The 18,184-nt window shown below is 44.2% G+C and overlaps 2 protein-coding genes across 2 annotated transcripts; both read left to right on the forward strand.

The window, feature by feature from the left end:
* Positions 1 to 2,784: 2,784 nt before the first annotated feature.
* Positions 2,785 to 9,333, forward strand: LOC143883729 (BTB/POZ and TAZ domain-containing protein 4-like). Its single transcript, XM_077387049.1, has 6 exons — positions 2,785 to 2,906; positions 5,317 to 5,575; positions 6,189 to 6,319; positions 7,465 to 7,771; positions 8,349 to 8,662; positions 9,124 to 9,333. Exons 2-6 carry the CDS (start codon positions 5,378 to 5,380, stop codon positions 9,260 to 9,262), a joined length of 1,089 nt encoding a protein of 362 aa, XP_077243164.1. The 5' UTR covers positions 2,785 to 2,906; positions 5,317 to 5,377; the 3' UTR covers positions 9,263 to 9,333.
* A 2,451-nt stretch (positions 9,334 to 11,784) lies between these two features.
* LOC143883145 (uncharacterized) lies at positions 11,785 to 13,962 on the forward strand. The gene is made up of 3 exons (XM_077386501.1): positions 11,785 to 12,009; positions 13,061 to 13,288; positions 13,378 to 13,962. Exons 1-3 carry the CDS (start codon positions 11,785 to 11,787, stop codon positions 13,624 to 13,626), a joined length of 702 nt encoding a protein of 233 aa, XP_077242616.1. The 3' UTR covers positions 13,627 to 13,962.
* Positions 13,963 to 18,184: the final 4,222 nt, after the last annotated feature.

Below are 18,184 nucleotides of genomic sequence, written 5' to 3' on the forward strand. Positions count from 1 at the left end.
TATTTTGATCAATGCTGCCTCTATCCGTCATTGCTTTTCCAACACTTTCTCCTTTGACATCATTGTCATTGTCACCGCTGCCATCTTCTTCTTTCGATTTTTTCTTTGTTTTTTTGTAGTACACTTTGCATAGTGCCCAATTATTGACCTGCAAAAAAGAAGAAGGAAAGAGACAACAAATAAATTATACTTAAATAAAAACCATAGGATGATACTTCTGTTTATGTTGTTGCTTGTGTAATAGTGTTTTTCGTAGAGAAACTTAAAAGAAGATAAAGGATAACCAATTTAATTTAGATTTACTGTGTACTTACCGGTTGTTTAATTCTGAATTCATGCATTATCCAGTCTGTTTTTTCCCATGGTTTAGATTTTCCTTGGAAGAATACAAGAACCTTTTTCCTTCCAACCTCCTTGTTATCTTGGATGATGGCTTTATCAGCTCCATTTGCTTTCCAATAACCGACATTGGAAACTGTGCGATTTTGTCTTTTGCCATTTTTAGATTTTAGGTCTAGATGAGTAAAGAAAAACCATTCATCCTTGCCAGTCTTCTTGAATTTATCTTGAAAACCAAATACATCAAATTATTATCGCAGTAACATATATAATAACAAAAGTATTTTTCTTTGGCACTCCCTAATCAATGTAATTTTAGTTTCATCGGTTTTGTCCGTTCTTTCTTAACTTTTCTCCATCACACTCCCTCACTCCCCAATACCTTAAGGTCAAGGTGGCAACTGGGCCGTGCCGGCCGCCTCAACCGGCACGGCACGGCACGATTGCTACAGTGGGCCATGCCAGGCTGAAGGTTTAGGCATGCAGCACGAAACGGCACGGCACGAAAAGCGGCACGGCATGCCCGGCACGATAAAAAACAGTGTAAAAAGGCCTTTATGCGGCTGTTTTCTCGTGCCGTGCCGTGCCCGGGGGCCATGTGGGCTGCAAAATTTCGTGCCGTACCGGCATAGCACGGCCCGTTTACCACCTTGACCTTAAGGCAATAAATAAATGAGGAAAGTGTTCCTGCGCAGGGAGCTTCCCTGCGCTTAAGTGGCTTAAAAAGCCTCTCATTAGTTCGTATAGCGGGTCCACAAAAAGTGACCAATGGGAGGCTTTATAAGCCACTTAAGCCTCTCCCTGCGCAAACTATCATATAAAGAAGGGTAGAAAGATTTTGTTTGTGCTTAGAGAATGAGGATGTTGTTTGAGGAACATACAAAACCAAGGAGCAAAAGAATGAAACATCTTGTATGTGGTTAGAGAAAACCTACAAAACCAAGAAACAAAAGCATAGAAAGATCTTGTTTGTGCTTAGAGAATGAGTATGTTGTTTGAAGAAAGCTAGGAAGAAAAATGATAGAAACATATTGTTTGTGCAAACCAAGAAAAAGATAGAAAGATCTTTTCTATGCTTAGAGAATGAGGATGTTGTTTGAGGAAACCTATAAAACCAAGAAACAAAAGGATAGAAAGATATTGTTTGTGCTTATAGATTGAGATGTTATTTGAGAAGTTAACCTACAAAAAACCAAGAAACAAAAAGATTGAAAGATTTTGTTCGTACTTAAACAATGCATGTTGAACAAATTCAGAGATAGACAGAGGGAAGGGTGAGAGATAAATAGCCGGCCACACTTTATGCATGCCAGAGATGGTGGGACCCACCATTTCTTTTCTTTTTTTCTCCTTTCTGTAGTGATTTTTAGTGTCCCTTCTGTTTTTCCTTACTTTTCTTCTACTCATTTCTTGTATCTGAATAGTTTCATGTACCAAAAAAACCCAAGAAACAAAGCGATAAAAAGATCTTGGTTGTGTGTAGAGAATAATGTTAGAAAAAAGGAGAGAAAGATGGAGGATGAGAGATGAAAGAGCAGAAACCCTACAAAAATGAGGAAAGAATGTCTTCAAACGTACCTGTAAGCTTTCTTGGATGATAATTATAAAGATTAACATCGTTCAATTCAACACTGCATCGAAACTCTTCACCATTGATCTTTTTCTGTAGACAATGAACCAAGAGTTCATAGTCTGTAGGCTTGAATCGATAACAAGGTGGTAATTTTAAGGATTCTCCCATAGTGTTTTTAAAGAAAGTTGTTGATGGGTATTTGCTTTAAAGGTTAAAGAAGATCCAAGAATTGCAGAACTGTGAATGAGTTTGATGAAAAGGAATTCGACTGAACTCTACCTGGCTATTTGTCGACCAAAAATAGAAACTGAATTTGACAGAAGATTTTTCGGCTGAAATTTCGGGATGGCCGTGGCACAGAGATTTGTTTGATAATCCAAACCATTCATTTGTTGGTCCCTGATGCAGATAGGGTGTGCCAAGTAAATCTTCTCCATGGGATGATCCTAACCCTCCAATCCGTAGAGGTTTTTATACTGTGCCGTCCATTTTAAACCTCCACAAATAGAAGGTTTTAGATCATCCTATGGCCAAGATTTTCTTGGCACTGCATCAGGGCCCAACAAATAAATGGTTTGGATCCTCTATAAACTGTACCTGTACGTGTATGCTCCATCTACCATTTTTTTTAGGCATGGCCAATCCATAATGGGTCCCACTGGATAAGCGGTCAGGATCCTTCTTTGGTGGTGGTGGCAAAAATAGAAAGTAATTTATGGAATTTCTAGGGGCATTTATGGCATGTTAAAAATTTGCCAGCTAAACGGCGTTATATTATCGAATTTGGGCCGTATCTTATCCAAACAAACCCAACAATACCGTCGCGTTCGGACCGTTTTTTTGTTTTAATTCTCTATCTAATTGGCACCCATTTTAAAACTCCGGTTCGGACCCAAACTCCTCTATTATTTCTTCTTTTGTTGTTTGGGTGAGGCTCTGTTCATCCTAAGTTACAGAAACTTTCCTTCTTCTAATTTTTGGGTATTTTTCTGAGGTTGGCCTTTTCCATATTTTATTTTTTTATTTCATTTTAGTTATTACATATCTTACAAAATAAACAATATATTATAGGGAAATGAAATTATCATGCAGGTGGGAAACGCGTTTCCGTATGGACCTGTTTGGATTGCAAGAAAAACATTTGTGATCGATTTTTATTTTTTTTTCAAAATTTATGATTATGGTTAATTTAGAGGGATATTATCATAAATGAAAGGCTAAGTAAAATTGAATAGGGTTGGTTCAAGTTATAATTTTTATGTAAATAAAATTAGGAAATTCTACGAATTTTTTACCTTTCCAAACCTCTCCAAGAAATTCCTGCAATCCAAACGTGGCCTTTATATAAGGGTGCAACTCCGGTTGGGTTGGGTGTGGTTCGGGTTCGAGATGGGTTTTCCTAACCCGGCTTGAGTTCAGGTTGGGTTCGGTTCGAGGGTTCAGGTCGGGTTTGGGAAACCCGGCCTGAGTGAAACCCAACATTTTTATTATTTTTAGTCTATAGTTAGCTTAAAAACATGGGTTGAGTTGGGTAGGAACTCTGGTCGGGTCGGGTTTTGGTTGGAAGAAAAGGTTCCTCGGGTTGGTTTGGGCTGAACCTCATCGGGATGGAACTCGGGTTTAGTTCGGGTTGAGTAAATGGTTCCTTGAGTTGGGTTCGGGTTGGCCTCAACCCAACCCGACCCGAGTTGCACCATTATTATAGGAATATGCAAATAGGAGAGGATGTAAATGCTAGAAAAGGGGTGGAAATATGATCTCCGTTCTCTGTATATTTTATAATGCAGCATAATATATGGAAATATTTAACACTGGTCAATAAATTTTTTAAAGAAAATATTTAACGTTTGGATACACGGATTTTAGAATCTTTGATTTCCTAAAAATCCTGGATGGGAGACAAGAGAAGGAGACCTTCCATCGTTTTCTGATTTCTAACCCCTCTTTCCGTCAAGTGAGAAAGTAGGAGATCGCTCCGTTTCCAGGTTTTAGAAATCTCAGGACGGGGGAGAGGTTTCTAAAACCTGAATTTCTTACTTAAAATCCAAGATAGTGGATTGTAAAATCCAAAATTTTACACCACTTTCAAACTAAAACCTGGATTCTAAAATCCAAGTTTAGAATCTTGGATTTCCTCAAGATCCTGCATGAGAGACGAGAAGAAGAAGACCGTCCCTCATTTTCTGATTTCTCGTCCTTCTTCCCTTCGAGCGAGAGAGAAGGAGATCGTCCTGTTTTTCCAGGTTTTAGAAATCTCAAGATTGGGAGAGATTTCTAAAACTTGAATTACTTAAAATCCAAGATAATGGATTGTAAGATCCATAATTTTACACCGCTTTCAAACTAAAACCTGGATTCTAAAATCCACGTATCCAAACAGCCACTTAAGACATGTTTGGGAACCATGAAAAATTATTCCATGAAATATTCGTTGGCCGGGGGCCGGACTAGAGATAGCATAAAAATCCATAAAATTAGAGAAAAGAAAATACCTATATATATTCAGAATTGCTCCCCTCAATCCCACACTGAAGTGTCTACATGTCCAGCCTATCTCTCACAACTGGGCCCACAAATAATCCATGGAATATTTCTTGATGGTGACCAAACATGGCCTTATGGAATATTTATTGATGGTGACCAAATATGGTCTTAGGGAATAAAGGTGGCCCCAAACTCAATGCATGAGCTTCCTCACACTATTTGATTTTCTTATTTATTAATGTTCTCTCTTTCATAATATTCAGGACTTGAAATTTTCAAAAGCTATGGCTAAAGAAGTAGCTCGAAGATCGAAGTATTTCTTGTTGGACACAAGGTATGGAGAATTTAAATGGTGGAAGGCCGTGTATACACATACAGCCCAAAATACAGTGGGGCCTACATTGTTTGGGTGATGCAAACCGTTCATTCGTTGGGCCCTTACGTAGAGAGGTGTGACCAAAAAAATCTACTCCATAGGATGAATCTAACCCTCTGATCCGTGGAGGTATCTATACCGTACCGTAATTTTAAACCTTCACAAATCAGAGGGTTAGGATCATCCTATACATGGAGAAGATATTTTGGGCACACCCTATCTACTTCAAGACCCAAAGAATGAATGGTTTGGATCATCCAAACAATGTCGGCCCCACTGTTTTTTGAGGCTGCACGTGCATGCACGGCCGTCCACCATATAATTTCTCTGGAAATTAAAAGTAAAAAATAATATAAATTAAAATTAAAAACCATCAAAATCAACAGGACATCCTCTCTTACAAATATATAGGCGGATTTATAAAGAATATTCCGAAATAATCCCAAACAGTCTCGATATATCAGCATATTTAAAGAGTATCAATAGTTAAACTAAAATCCAAATTCTTTCTTATTATTTTATTTATTATTATTTTTTATTTTAGAGAATATAAAATTGGGAAAGAGGACCGTTGTCCTGGAGAGCCTTCTCCTTCAATTAGCAAAATGGTATCACCAAATGCACCTACATTTGCATGTTTAGTTACTAAGAGGAAGAGATTAGTACATGGATTAAGGGGTGATACCTACATTCCTACTGCGACAAGGGACTTGTGGGACCGCCTTTTCCGAGAAGGATACAAAGCCGATGTTCACATTATCACCGACGGTGGCGATGCCATCCCAGCGCATACAAGCATCCTGGTAAGTTCTCTTTCTCCAAGCAATGTTTGAAACTCGGTGGAGTTTGTTAAAGTACAAAAGATTAAATAACTGCTTCTCCAACAGCTTAAGCTTTTGGAGTAACTGGTAGTTTGACATGGGATCAGAGCAAAGGTCCTAAGTTCAAACCTTCCGGAAAGAAAAAATCCACATGCGATGGCTAAACACAAAAGAGGGGCCACATGTGCCACTTGTAGGCCAACACTAGAAAGAGGGGCCACATGTGAGGGGGGTTTTTAACTATAAAAGATTAAATAACTCCTTCTCCAGGATAGCAAAAATCCACATGCGATGGCTAAACCCAAAAGAGAGGCCACATGTGCCACGTGTAGGCCAACCCTAGAAAGAGGGGCCACACGTGACGGGGTTTTATGGTATAAAGGATTAAATAACTCCTTCTCCAACAGCTTAAGCTTTTGGAGTAACTGGTGGTTTCACAGTTTTCCTTAAAAGTTTTGAATTTTGATAACTTTGTAGTACTAGTATAACTAGTTAACTCGGCTGAGTCAATGATTAGATAGGCAATTTACCTAAGAAGTTGAGTTCGTATCCTAATCAAATTTTTTGGTATATTTTGATTGGTGGTTTGGCACAGGGCATGTCCTCTCCGGTGATGAAGAACATGTTGGAGAAGTCGAAAGGCCGCAATGGTAAACGATCCATCTCTATTCGAGGTGTCCCGAACCAGGCCGTTCGAGTTTTCATTCGTTTCATCTACTCTTCGTGGTACTTAACTATCTTCAATCATTTTTCTACAATATTATACCCCTATAATCACAATTACAAAAAAAAATAAAAATGTATATAATGATTTTGTAATTTTAGAAGCATATCTATTATCGAAGCCGTCTTTTAGTGGTGATTTGTGCACAACCCCTCTCCATTAGTGCCTCCCTGCAGGCTCCTTCTCAATATTGTATCAATGGATATTTCAGTGAGAAGCTATGAAATGTTATTCATAGTCTTCTAAATGAATTGGTAGGGGTCCGCCAATAGTCCGCCTACCATACACATGGCGCATGCATTATATTTAGGATTGTGGATTTGATGGGCCCCATATCTCAAAATGTTACTAGAAAGCGCGGAAGTCGCATTAATTAAACGGTCATTATGGGGTTTACTAGTACACTTTCAATTGGCAACCACAAAATCAACGGACTTAATCACTATACGCTTTTGTTTCATGTATATGGGTAGAGATGGGCGAGTCATGATGCACTCAAACAAAAACTCAGCCAAGGTAAAATTGGGTTGAGGCGGTCCAAACATGAGTGTTGTTTATTATACAACTACTTTGTGAAACAACCAATTACTCCAAACGCTTAAGCCTTTGGAGTAATTAGTCGTTTGATCGATATTTGATCGATATGGTATCAAAGCAAAGGTCTAGGGTTCAAAACTCCTTGATATTAAAAATTCACACGTAATGGCCAACTCAAAAGAGGGTCAAACCAGCAATTACTCCAAAAGCTTAAGTTGTTGGAGTAAATTGATTGTTTCACATGGTACCAGAGAAAAGGTCCTGGTTTCAAAACTCCTTGGTATTAAAAATCTACATGTAATGGCCAACCCAAAAGAGGGTCACATGTGCGGCTTAAGCTTTTGGAATAATCGGTCGTTTGACATGGTATTACAGCAACAGGTTCTGGGTTCAAAACTCACTACTCCTCGACGTTAAAAGTCCATGTAAGACCAACCCTAAAAAAAGGGGCCACAAGTGAGGAGGAGTGTTAAAGTATAAATGATCATATAACACCAACTCCAATAGCTTAAGCTTTTGGAGTAATTGGTTTTCACATACTCTAATTTAAGAATGAGGCATTCTCTTTAATTACAACATGGCGGCTAAGTTTATCTTGTACCGATTGCAGCTATGAGCAGAACAAGATGAACAAATTCGTCTTGCATTTGTTGGTGTTATCGCACGTCTTTGTGATCCCCTCATTGAAACAAGAATGTGTGCAGCAACTAGAGAAGGGTCTGATCACCACGGAGAACGTGATCGATATATTCCAACTGGCACAACTTTGTGACACTCCGCGCCTCTGTCTTATTTGTCACCGCTTAATTCTAAAGAGCTTCAAGATCGTCTCTGCATCCGAAGGATGGAAAGTCCTGAAAGAAAGCAATCCAAAGCTAGAAAAGGAGTTGTTTGAATCCGTGGTCGAAGCAGATTCGGTGAGTTTTCATTTCTTCTCTAGTTATTAAGTACTTATTTCTGCCATTAAAGACCTTTACCTATACATGTGGTCATTTAAGTCCTCCAGTACAACGGATCATGTAATCATTGGACTATTAGTTCAATCCAATGACCTCCCATTTGTGAAACAACCAATTACTCCAAAAGCTTAAGCCGTTGGAGATAGCGTTATTTAATGTTTTATACTTCAAACACTTCCCCTCATGTGTGGCCCCTCTTTCTAGGGTTGACCTACACATGGCACTTGTGGCCCCTCTTCTTGGTTTGGCGCATGTGGATTTTTGCTATCAAGGAGGTTTGAACTCAGGACCTTTGTCTCATACCATGTGAAACAACCAATCACTCCAAAAGCATAAGCTGCTGGAGATGGCGTTATTTAATGTTTTATACTTTTAACACCATGGTCATAGAGTTAACATGGTCACGACCAAGAATGAGCCTTTACAGTCCACTTTATATCTTTACCGATATTTCTTTAAATCATCCATTCATGTGCACAAAAACAAATAATGGAGCAACATATAACGACTAGTGATGTGTTATACTCTCTTTCAGAGGAAGCAAGAAAAGATGAAGAAAATGGAGGAAAGTAAGATATATGTGCAACTATATGAGGCAATGGAGGCTCTCGTTCACATCTGTCGAGACGGATGTCGGACGATCGGACCGCATGACAAGGTGTTGAAGAGAAATGAGGCACCATGCAACTTCTCAGCATGTAAAGGTCTCGAATCGCTAATCCGTCACTTCGCCGGATGCAAGACCAGAGTTCCCGGTGGTTGCCTCCATTGCAAGAGAATGTGGCAGCTTTTGGAGTTGCACTCTCGTCTCTGCAATCAACCAGACGTGTGTAGAGTTCCCCTATGCAGGTATTACCCATTATCAAATTCATAAGTTTCATGGAAAGGGAAAATCTTTGGATATTTTAATTTCTTTTCAAATTAATATTTGGAAAAAACTTGATAGTACAAAAATAATTAAAAAAATTCCTTGAATTTAAAAAAATTTAGTAAAAGAAAAAACTTTGAAAACCCATGTGTATTTTTTTATTACATTATAACACATAAATCCTATTGTATCATTATTTTGGGAGATGATATTTTCACCCCTTCTGCGGTAGGCATTCGCCCCCCTTCTAATGTGAACAGTGGACAACTTTAACACTTGTTGACGTAAAAGGGGGGGCGAATGCGTACTGGGGGGGGGGGGATTGAAAAGATCTTCGCCCTTATTTTTTTCTATCTTTATAATTGTAAGTGACACAAATGCCCTAAAACTTGAAATCACTGTAACCATGTTCTAATTAACCCAAAAATTTCTTCTATTGCAGAAATTTTAAGGAAAAAATACAACATCAGAACAAAAAGGATGAGGTGAAGTGGAAGCTGTTGGTGAGCAAAGTGTCATCAGCGAAGAAAATTGTCGGGAAATCCTCACCTTCTTCATCCACGGTTGTCATTTTGGCCTAAGACCACAGACATAGCTCATGATTTCTAATGCAACATGACATGTCAATTGTATCATAAACATGCACAGATAATTAAATTTAATGGTTAGTGAAAGAAAGAAAATTCAAGTTAGATTAAATTGTAGATTCGGGTGCCACTGCCAAAAGTAGATGTTATTTTAACTTTACACAAATCTATCCTTCGAATCTTTGGCAAAAACTCCTTTTAATGAAAGAGATCTGTACCTGGTGCCATTTTGCTATTTGCTTGCTTCAATCCGACAAGAACCTCTACGGTTTCTCAAGCTTGAAGACGACTCAAAGAAAAATGCAGAGGAATTGTCACAGTAGATCATCAGCGTCTTCCTAATCATGTTGACAACATCAAGCCATGAGATAAAATTCCGCAACCACAAGGCTTGCGTCGAAGATTCCAAGTTCTTCCGTAGTGGATGAAGCTCGGATTCCTTGCTTTACATTTTTCCCTAAATGATGAGTTCTCCTAAAAGCATGCAAATTATCTTGATGTGGATTTTAGGGTGTCCTGACAGTCGACAAAGTTAGAGTTAGAATAGGCAATCACCTTAAGGCTATCTTCTGAATGTGAGCTGTTAGACCTAAAATCGGTAACAGGTACAGCAGTGGCGTAAGAACTGAGAGCGAGTGATGAGGGAGGTTGAGTATGAGTCCTGTGGTGAGTGCTTAGTCCTGCACAAGGCAAGCGAGGTCAGAAGACCAGACCGGGTTTTACTCCGGACAGGCCCTTCGACACTCAAGTCAGTATGAGCAGGAGTGAAGGGGAGATGTCTGAGAGTTTAGGAAGAGAAGGGATTTTCGCATTACCCATTAGTCTGAGCTTTAGTCCCCTATTTATAAGGAAAATCTGTTGAGGTGTCCTGGACAGGTGTCCAGGACAGGTGGCGGCCTGTGAGAGGCTGGATCTCACCTACTCTGAACAGGTGGCAGCCTGTGAGAGGCTGGGTCTCACCTACTCTGGGACAGGTGGCAGCCTGTAGGTGGGACAGGTGGCAGCCTGTGAGAGGCTGGGTCTCACCTACCCTGGGACAGGTGGCAGCCTGTGAAAGGCTGGTGTTTTCACACCCCATCAGTTGCCCCCCAGTTTTCCAAGTCATTGACGGACTTGGGAAAGTGTGATCACTCGTTTTTCTGGATGGGGAGACGTTGTTCGGGGGTGAATCGAAGAATTTAGCACGGAGTCCGGAGTTCGCAGTCCGGAGTACGGAGTTCGGAGTTCGCAGTCCGGTGTACGGCTTCAACCGGACTGGCTCCTGGCGCATTACAGAGTACATTATATCCAGTCCGGAGTTCGCAGTCCGGCGTCCGGAGTTGGGAGTTCAGAGTTCGCAGTCCGGAGTACGGCTTCAACCGGACTGGCTCCTGGCGCATTACAGAGTCATTATATCCAGTCCGGAGTTCGCAGTCCGGCGTCCGGAGTTGGGAGTTCAGAGTTCACAGTCCAGAGTACGGCTTCAATCGGACTGGCTCCTGGCGCATTACAGAGTCATTATATCCAGTCCGGAGTTCGCAGTCCGGCGTCCGGAGTTGGGAGTTCGCAGTCCGGATTACGGCTTCAACCGGACTGGCTCCTGGCGCTTTACGGAATACATTATATTCAGTCCGGAGTTTGCAGTTCGGAGTCCGGAGTTGGGAGTCCGGAGTACGGCTTCAACCGGACTGGGTTCTGATGCTTCATAGAACGCGTTATATCCAGTACGGTTTTTTCCGGACTGAATTTTGTCTTCTAGCGGCCAGTTCGGTGCGGACCGGACTGATTTTTGTCGTCTTGTGAGAACGCGTTATATCCAGTACGGTTTTTTCCGGACTGAATTTTGTCTTCTAGCGGCCAGTTCGGTGCGGACCGGACTGATTTTTGTCGTCTTGTGAGAACGCGTTATATCCAGTACGGTTTTTTCCGGACTGAATTTTGTCTTCTAGCGGCCAGTTCGGTGCGGACCGGACTGATTTTTGTCTTCTTGTGAGAACGCGTTATATCCAGTACGGATTTTTCCGGACTGAATTTTGTCTTCTAGCGGCCAGTTCGGTGCGGACCGGACTGATTTTTGTCGTCTTGTGAGAACGCGTTATATCCAGTACGGTTTTTTCCGGACTGAATGCCGAGTTGGGAGTGCGGAGTGCGGAGTGCGGAGTGCGGAGTGCGGAGTGCGGAGATCCATCTTTGGGACGTGAATGTTTACGCGCGTGCTTGATCTTATTGATGGTGGGAGAATGTGTCCGTCATAAATAGGGGACACGTGGCGCAATCCGGATGGCCTCGAGATGCGTGCATCGCATTTATTGCCCCACCGCCTCTGAAAAACTATATAAGGAGGTTTACCCCCTTCACTTTTTACTTTTTACTTTTCATCTTTTTTTCTCTTCTTGCTCTGGGAGTTTCCACTTCTCAGTTCGCAGCTCGCAGTCCACAGATTGCAGATCGCAGTTCGCAGCTCGTAGCTCGCAGTCGCGTTCCAAGATCTTTTAGAGCTCCACTCACCGGTATTCCTCTCAGCCCTTCCTTTTACTATGTCTGGTAGTACTTCCAATTCCGAGTCCGGTACGGGGTCCTCCACTAGCAGTATTTCGGAGTTTAGGATGCCTCAGGAGCCTGTAGTGGCTAGTCCGTCTGATAGGATAGACCTTGTAGATAGTGACGACGGAGGGGATAGGGATGAAGTGTTCTTAGATCTGAATGCCACTCCACCCTTGACTGGCAGTCTCCCGCAAGCAGGAGGGAGTGTTGAGAGCGACGTTAATGAAGCGTCCACAACATTCCTTCCTGGCCGGGCGGTGGAGGTGATCGCTAGAGCGCGGATGGATGCCGATCCAAAATACAACTTGCGAGCTCTAGTCGAGGAGAACTACCTCACCAGGTCTATGCTGGGAGATATCAGGGATAAATACTGTGTGCCCCCGAGATTTGAACTGAGGGCAGCTATAGAGGGAGACAGAGCCTGCAACGAGAGCCAGGATCTCTGTATTTATGAGGAGTCACTGAGGGCAGGACTCCGATTTCCGTTGCACCCCTTTTTCTCAGCGGTGCTACGATACTACGGACTAGCCCCGGCCCAGGTAGCTCCGAACTCATGGAGATTATTAGTTGGGTTTTTATACCTCGTCCACGGTCGGTTAGAGAGGAGTGTGACTTTGTCACTGTTCCGTGCTTGTGCACACCTGAAGAAGCATAAAGAAGGGGGCTGGATCTACATTAGCCAGCGCCCTGAACGGAAGATAATCACTGGCATTCCTTCGTCGATTCACTCGTGGAAGAATAGATTCTTCTATGTTGTGGATCAGGAGGCCAGTGAGCCCTGGTCCGTCCCTCTAGTGTGGGACACTCCAGATACCTCAAAACTGAGTCGAAAGCCGCTCCTCGAAGGTGAGGACAGGATAACATTCGCCTTGATGCGGAAGGAGATCGAGCAATCGGGCCTCATCCGTTGTAAGGAGTTTTCTGAAGAGGCGATTCTGGTCGGGCTGGGCGTGAGTGCCGCGACTCCAGAACGTATGTAGCTAGACTTGTCTATGCAATCTGTTTATTTTTTATATACTTGCTTCTGACCGTTGGCTGCTCATTTGTCTTGCAGAGATGAAGAAACAATCAACCGTCGAGAAAATCAGGCAGGGAGCTCAACCGCGGGCACAAGAAGGTGCTCAACAGGCGCAGCGGGAGCGCCAGAAGAGAAAGGCGACTGTGCTGGGGAGTCCGGCCCCGTCACAGGGCACTCCTCCCCCATCCCAGAGGCCCAAGACTAAGGTGAAGCTAATAGGCCCCTTTGCTCAGGGCGGTGGCTCTTCTAAGTCCGGTGGTGCTTCTACCGGAGCCGGTTCTGGGGCTCGTCCTCCTACGGGGATTAGTGAGCGCGTCTTTCGACCCAATTGGGCCGTTCTGAAGGATGACACTGCCTTAGGCGAGAGCCGGGTAGCAGCAGAGCTTATGAGCAAGTGTTTGCTGCAGAAGGACAAGCAACAGGTCCTTTACGAGCCGCCAGCTACAGGAGAGGAGGCTGTGTTGTCCTCCGCTTACCAGGTAAGGAAGTAGTGCTTCGATTTGCTAACTTTCTGCCCATTTCTTCCTTTCATCATACTGATGCCGGTTTCTTTCTGTTCTTTCTTCAGATCTTGCTATACTATAATGACCTCAAGGAGAAGAGTAAGAGCTTCTCCCAAGCCATTACTGCATCTGAAGAGGTGAACGGAAAGTTGGCCGCTGAGGTGCAGGAGCTTCAAACGAGCATCGGGCGAATAGAGGAGGAGAGGAGGTTGTTAAAAGAAGATCTGGCCGCAGAGAAGAGGAAACTGGCCAAGGCTGCTGAAGCCATGGAGGCTCAAAAGGAAGAGCTACTGACAGGCAGGAGAAGGCAGTGAAAGAGGCCACAGAGGCAAAGGAGGCTGAACTTTTCAGCCTGTCGAGCGAGGCTTACAGTCTTGGATACTACGACTGCCTCCAGGAGCTCCAGGCCTGCAATCCAAATCTATTGATGCAGAACATGACTCTCCCTGCCAGGCCGAAGATTACTGATGAGGAGCCAGATACTCCTGCTGATACTCCTGCTGACATCACCTCTCTTCCAGATGCTTAGATTTTTTTTTTGTTTTTGTTTTGACCTCTTTTTGTAATGGTCCTTGAGACCCTACAGCTTTTACCAGCATGTTTAAAGTGAATTTTGTAATGGCCCTCGAGGCCCCACATATTCTGATCAATGAAATCACATTTGTCTGTCTCTGATACTTCTCAACTGAGTGATTTGCTTGACTTTGTCTTTTTATTTTGATAACCTGTGAATGAGGCCGTTGATGGTCGAATTGTGACGAACTGGTCTTTTAACAAGTACCCAAGTTTTGTGAACTGGGTTTCCAGTGAGTACCCAAGTTTTGTGAACTGGGTTTCCAGTGAGTACCCAAGTTTAAGAACTGGGTTTCCAGTGCGTACCCAAGTTTAAGAACTGGGTTTCCAGTGCGTACCCAAGTTTAAGAACTGGGTTTCCAGTGAGTACCCAAGTTTTGTGAACTGGGTTTCCAGTGCGTACCCAAGTTTAAGAACTGGGTTTCCAGTGCGTACCCAAGTTTAAGAACTGGGTTTCCAGTGAGTACCCAAGTTTTGTGAACTGGGTTTCCAGTGAGTACCCAAGTTTAAGAACTGGGTTTCCAGTGCGTACCCAAGTTTAAGAACTGGGTTTCCAGTGCGTACCCAAGTTTAAGAACTGGGTTTCCAGTGAGTACCCAAGTTTTGTGAACTGGGTTTCCAGTGCGTACCCAAGTTTAAGAACTGGGTTTCCAGTGAGTACCCAAGTTTTGTGAACTGGGTTTCCAGTGAGTACCCAAGTTTAAGAACTGGGTTTCCAGTGCGTACCCAAGTTTAAGAACTGGGTTTCCAATGAGTACCCAAGTTTTGTGAACTGGGTTTCCAATGAGTACCCAAGTTTTGTGAACTGGGTTTCCAGTGAGTACCCAAGTTTAAGAACTGAGTTTCCAGATATAAAAGTGACACTGAATTTGCAAGAAGATTATTTATTCATAACAACAAATATACAAATTTACAAGATCACCTTTTCACGCCGGATAATTCGACTACTGATAATATTTCCTGAGGTTTTTGGAGTTCCATGCGTGAGGTAATAGGTGCTCCTCCAGTGTCTCTAGCTTGTAGCTTCCTGGCCGGATAACTTCCTTCACTTGATAGGGTCCCTCCCAAGTTGGGGAAAGTTTCCCTACTTTCGTCGGCTGGGAGACGGCTGCCTTTCTCTGCAATTGGGAGTAGTACCGTTTCAGGGTCGGCGACTTGCTGGGGGATGGTGCACTCTGCTACGAAATCTGCCAGTACTTGGGCCTTGATGGCTGGCCTTGGAGCGTACTGGATGTCGAACTCGCTCAGCTCTACGGCCCATTTCACAAGTCGTCCGGAGATATCTGGTCGATGGAGTACTTGCCGAAGCGGCTGGTCAGTCAAGACCTTTACAGTGTGAGCTTGAAAGTACGGTCTTAATTTTCTTGCAGCTATTACCAGCGCGTAAGCCAATTTCTCGACCCGCTGGTACCTTGTTTCTGCGTCGTGAAGAACCTTGCTGACATAATAGATTGGTTTTTGCTGGCGGTGCTCTTCGCGGACGAGGACAGCTGCCAGTGCCGTGGAGCTAACGGAGAGATATAGAAATAACTCCTCACCTGGCTCCGGCTTTGTTAATAATGGCGGGGAGGACAGATACCTTTTCAGCTCGTCGAAGGCAATCTGGCATTCTTCCGTCCAGGGCGCAGTTTTGAGGCCCTTAACCGCACTGAAAAAAGGCAGGCATCTCTCCGCCGATTTGGAGATGAAGCGACCCAACGCCGCTATCATTCCCGTGAGCCGCTGAACTTCTCTGATGGTTCTTGGGGCGGTAAGCTCTATCACAGCTCTGATCTTCTCGGGATTTGCTTCTATCCCTCGCTGACTCACCATGAATCCCAAGAACTTCCCCGAACTGACACCAAAAGTGCACTTGGTGGGGTTGAGTTTCATGTTGTGCTTCTTGAGGACCTGAAATGTTTCTCTGAGATCAGACACGTGGTCCTGTGCGCTTCGACTTTTGACCAGCATATCATCCACATACACTTCCATATTTCGGCCGATCTGGTTCTGAAAAAGTCTGTTCACCAGCCTTTGGTAAGTAGCTCCGGCGTTTTTGAGGCCGAAGGGCATGACTCGGTAGCAATAAGTCCCTTGATCTGTGACGAATGAGGTCTTTGGTATATCCGATTCGTACATCCTGATCTGGTTATATCCGGAGAAGGCGTCCATGAAGCTCAACAGTTCATGACCCGCTGTGGCGTCGATGAGCTGATCGATCTTCGGGAGCGGATAACTGTCCTTGGGACAAGCCTTATTCAGATCAGTAAAATCGACGCAGGTTCTCCACTTTCCATTAGTCTTCTTGACTAGGACTACGTTTGCTAGCCAGTCCGGATATCGAATCTCGCGAATGAAGTCAGCCTTCACAAGCCTCTCCACTTCTTCTTTTATTGCCTGTCGCCTTTCAAAAGCAAAGTGTCTCCTTTTCTGTTTCACCGGTCTGCAAGTTGAATCGACACCAAGCCTATGAGTGCTGATCTCTGGATCGATGCCGGGCATATCGGCAGGAACCCATGCAAAGACATCTGCATTGCCCTGGAGAAACTCGGTGAGTTGATGTTGAATGCTACTACTAAGGGAGGAACCGATCAGAGCGACTTTCTCACCGTCCTCCGGGCACAGTGGGATGGAGAGTAGGTCCTCAGCGGGTTGAGTACCCCTGAGTTCGTCCCTTACATCAAGCAGTTCGATTGGCAGTGATTCCACTGCGTTTTTTCCTTTCAGTGCCATTGCATAGCACTCCCTTGATTGAGGCTGATCTCCGCGAACTTCCCCCACGCCATTAGGGGTTATGAATTTCATTTTTTGGTGGTAGGCTGAGGCGACTGCTCGGATCAGATTCTGGCCAGGCCGTCCCAAGATAGCATTATAGACCGAGGTGGCCTTCACTACCAGGAAGTTAACCATTGCGAACGCTTGACATGGTGAATCTCCGACAAGAACAGGGAGCTCGATCTGTCCTACCACTTTTACGACCTCTCCGGAGAAGCCGAACAAATCTGAGTTCGCCGGCCTTAGACGGTCGTCGCCTATCATCATTTTCTCGAAGGCATGGTAGTATAGAATATCCGCTGAGCTCCCGTTGTCCACAAGAATTTTCTTTACCTCCCAGTTAGCAACGAGCATGGTTAACACCAATGCATCGTCGTGGGGCAAAATAAGGCTGTCCAGATCTGCGTCCGAGAAGGAGATCTCATTCTCCGTTCTTGACTTTTTGCTGGTTGTGTGAACGGCGTTAACTTGCCGTGCATATGCTTTTCGAGCAGCAGAGGAGGTGCCCCCAGCGGCTGGTCCGCCCATGATTGTATTGATAACCCCCCTTGGTTGAGATCGGGGTGCCTCAGGCTGCGCGTCGGTGACCTGTGAAGTCTTATCCTGAGGAGGGGGCTGCTGTGATCTTCGAGGGCTACGGCCCTGGGGACTCTTTCCTTTGCGCTCTTGGGTGCGGCCGTCATTCTGGATGTATTTTTTCAAATAACCCCGGCTGATCAGCTGCTCAATTTCTCCCTTGAGCTGCCAGCAATCCTCTGTGTCATGGCCGTGGTCCTTGTGAAACCGACAGTACTTTGAGGGATCTCTTCTGTTTCCCTTGGAGATCATTCTAGGCGGCCACTTCACAAACTCCTCCTCACTGATTGCCGCCAGTATGTGCTTTCTAGAGGTATTGAGAGGTGTGAAGTTCTCTTCTCTTCTCTGAGGGGGTGGAGACTTCTCTTTCCTGGGAGGTTTATCCTCCCTACGCTGTTTAGGCAGATTCTTCTCTTCAGAGGTTATCCTCCGGTTTGAATTGAGAGCTGCCAGTGTTTCTTCCACTGTTATGTACTCTTCTGCCCCGGCCATGAGATCCGCCAGTGAGTGCGGATTTTGCCGAGCCACCGCTCGACGAAAATCATCAGATCTTGCACCGGTGAGGAGTGCGTTCATAGCCGCTGAGGGATCTAAATTGGGCACCTGTAGTGCCTCCCTGTTGAAGCGGCGGACGAACACCTTCAGGGGTTCATTATCATCCTGTCGCAAGGCCATCAGGGATGCAGTCGTTTTCTTCGGCCTACGGCTACTCATGAAATGGCGGACCAGATCCTCTCCAAAATCATCGAAATTGTTGATGGAGTTTGGTTTGATCCTGGAGTACCAGTCTCTTGCCGCGCCAGTGAGCGTCGTTGGGAAGGCTCTGCAGATGAAGCCGTCGGAGGCGCCGTGGAGGAGCATCATTGTTCTAAATGTCTCCAAATGATCCACGGGATCGGTAGTGCCGTCGTACTGAGGGACGGCAGGCATTTTAAATCCTCTGGGTGCTGGAGCACTCATGACATCATT

The sequence above is a fragment of the Tasmannia lanceolata genome, unplaced genomic scaffold, assembly GCF_043159265.1.
Source record: "Tasmannia lanceolata isolate RefF3 unplaced genomic scaffold, GAP_Taslan_0.1 ptg000008l, whole genome shotgun sequence".
In the NCBI taxonomy this organism is placed as follows: Eukaryota; Viridiplantae; Streptophyta; class Magnoliopsida; order Canellales; family Winteraceae; genus Tasmannia; species Tasmannia lanceolata.

Excerpts from the sequence above, each read along its gene's own strand:
- LOC143883729 (XM_077387049.1), top strand. The coding sequence starts at position 5,378 with ATGGTATCACCAAATGCACCTACATTTGCATGTTTAGTTACTAAGAGG. Across the intron at positions 5,576-6,188 it reads CAGCGCATACAAGCATCCTG|GGCATGTCCTCTCCGGTGAT; the intron begins GTAAGTTCTCTT and ends GGTTTGGCACAG. Across the intron at positions 6,320-7,464 it reads CGTTTCATCTACTCTTCGTG|CTATGAGCAGAACAAGATGA; the intron begins GTACTTAACTAT and ends TACCGATTGCAG.
- LOC143883145 (XM_077386501.1), top strand. The coding sequence starts at position 11,785 with ATGTCTGGTAGTACTTCCAATTCCGAGTCCGGTACGGGGTCCTCCACT. Across the intron at positions 12,010-13,060 it reads GAGGGAGTGTTGAGAGCGAC|TCCGGTGGTGCTTCTACCGG; the intron begins GTTAATGAAGCG and ends GGCTCTTCTAAG. Across the intron at positions 13,289-13,377 it reads TGTTGTCCTCCGCTTACCAG|ATCTTGCTATACTATAATGA; the intron begins GTAAGGAAGTAG and ends TTCTTTCTTCAG.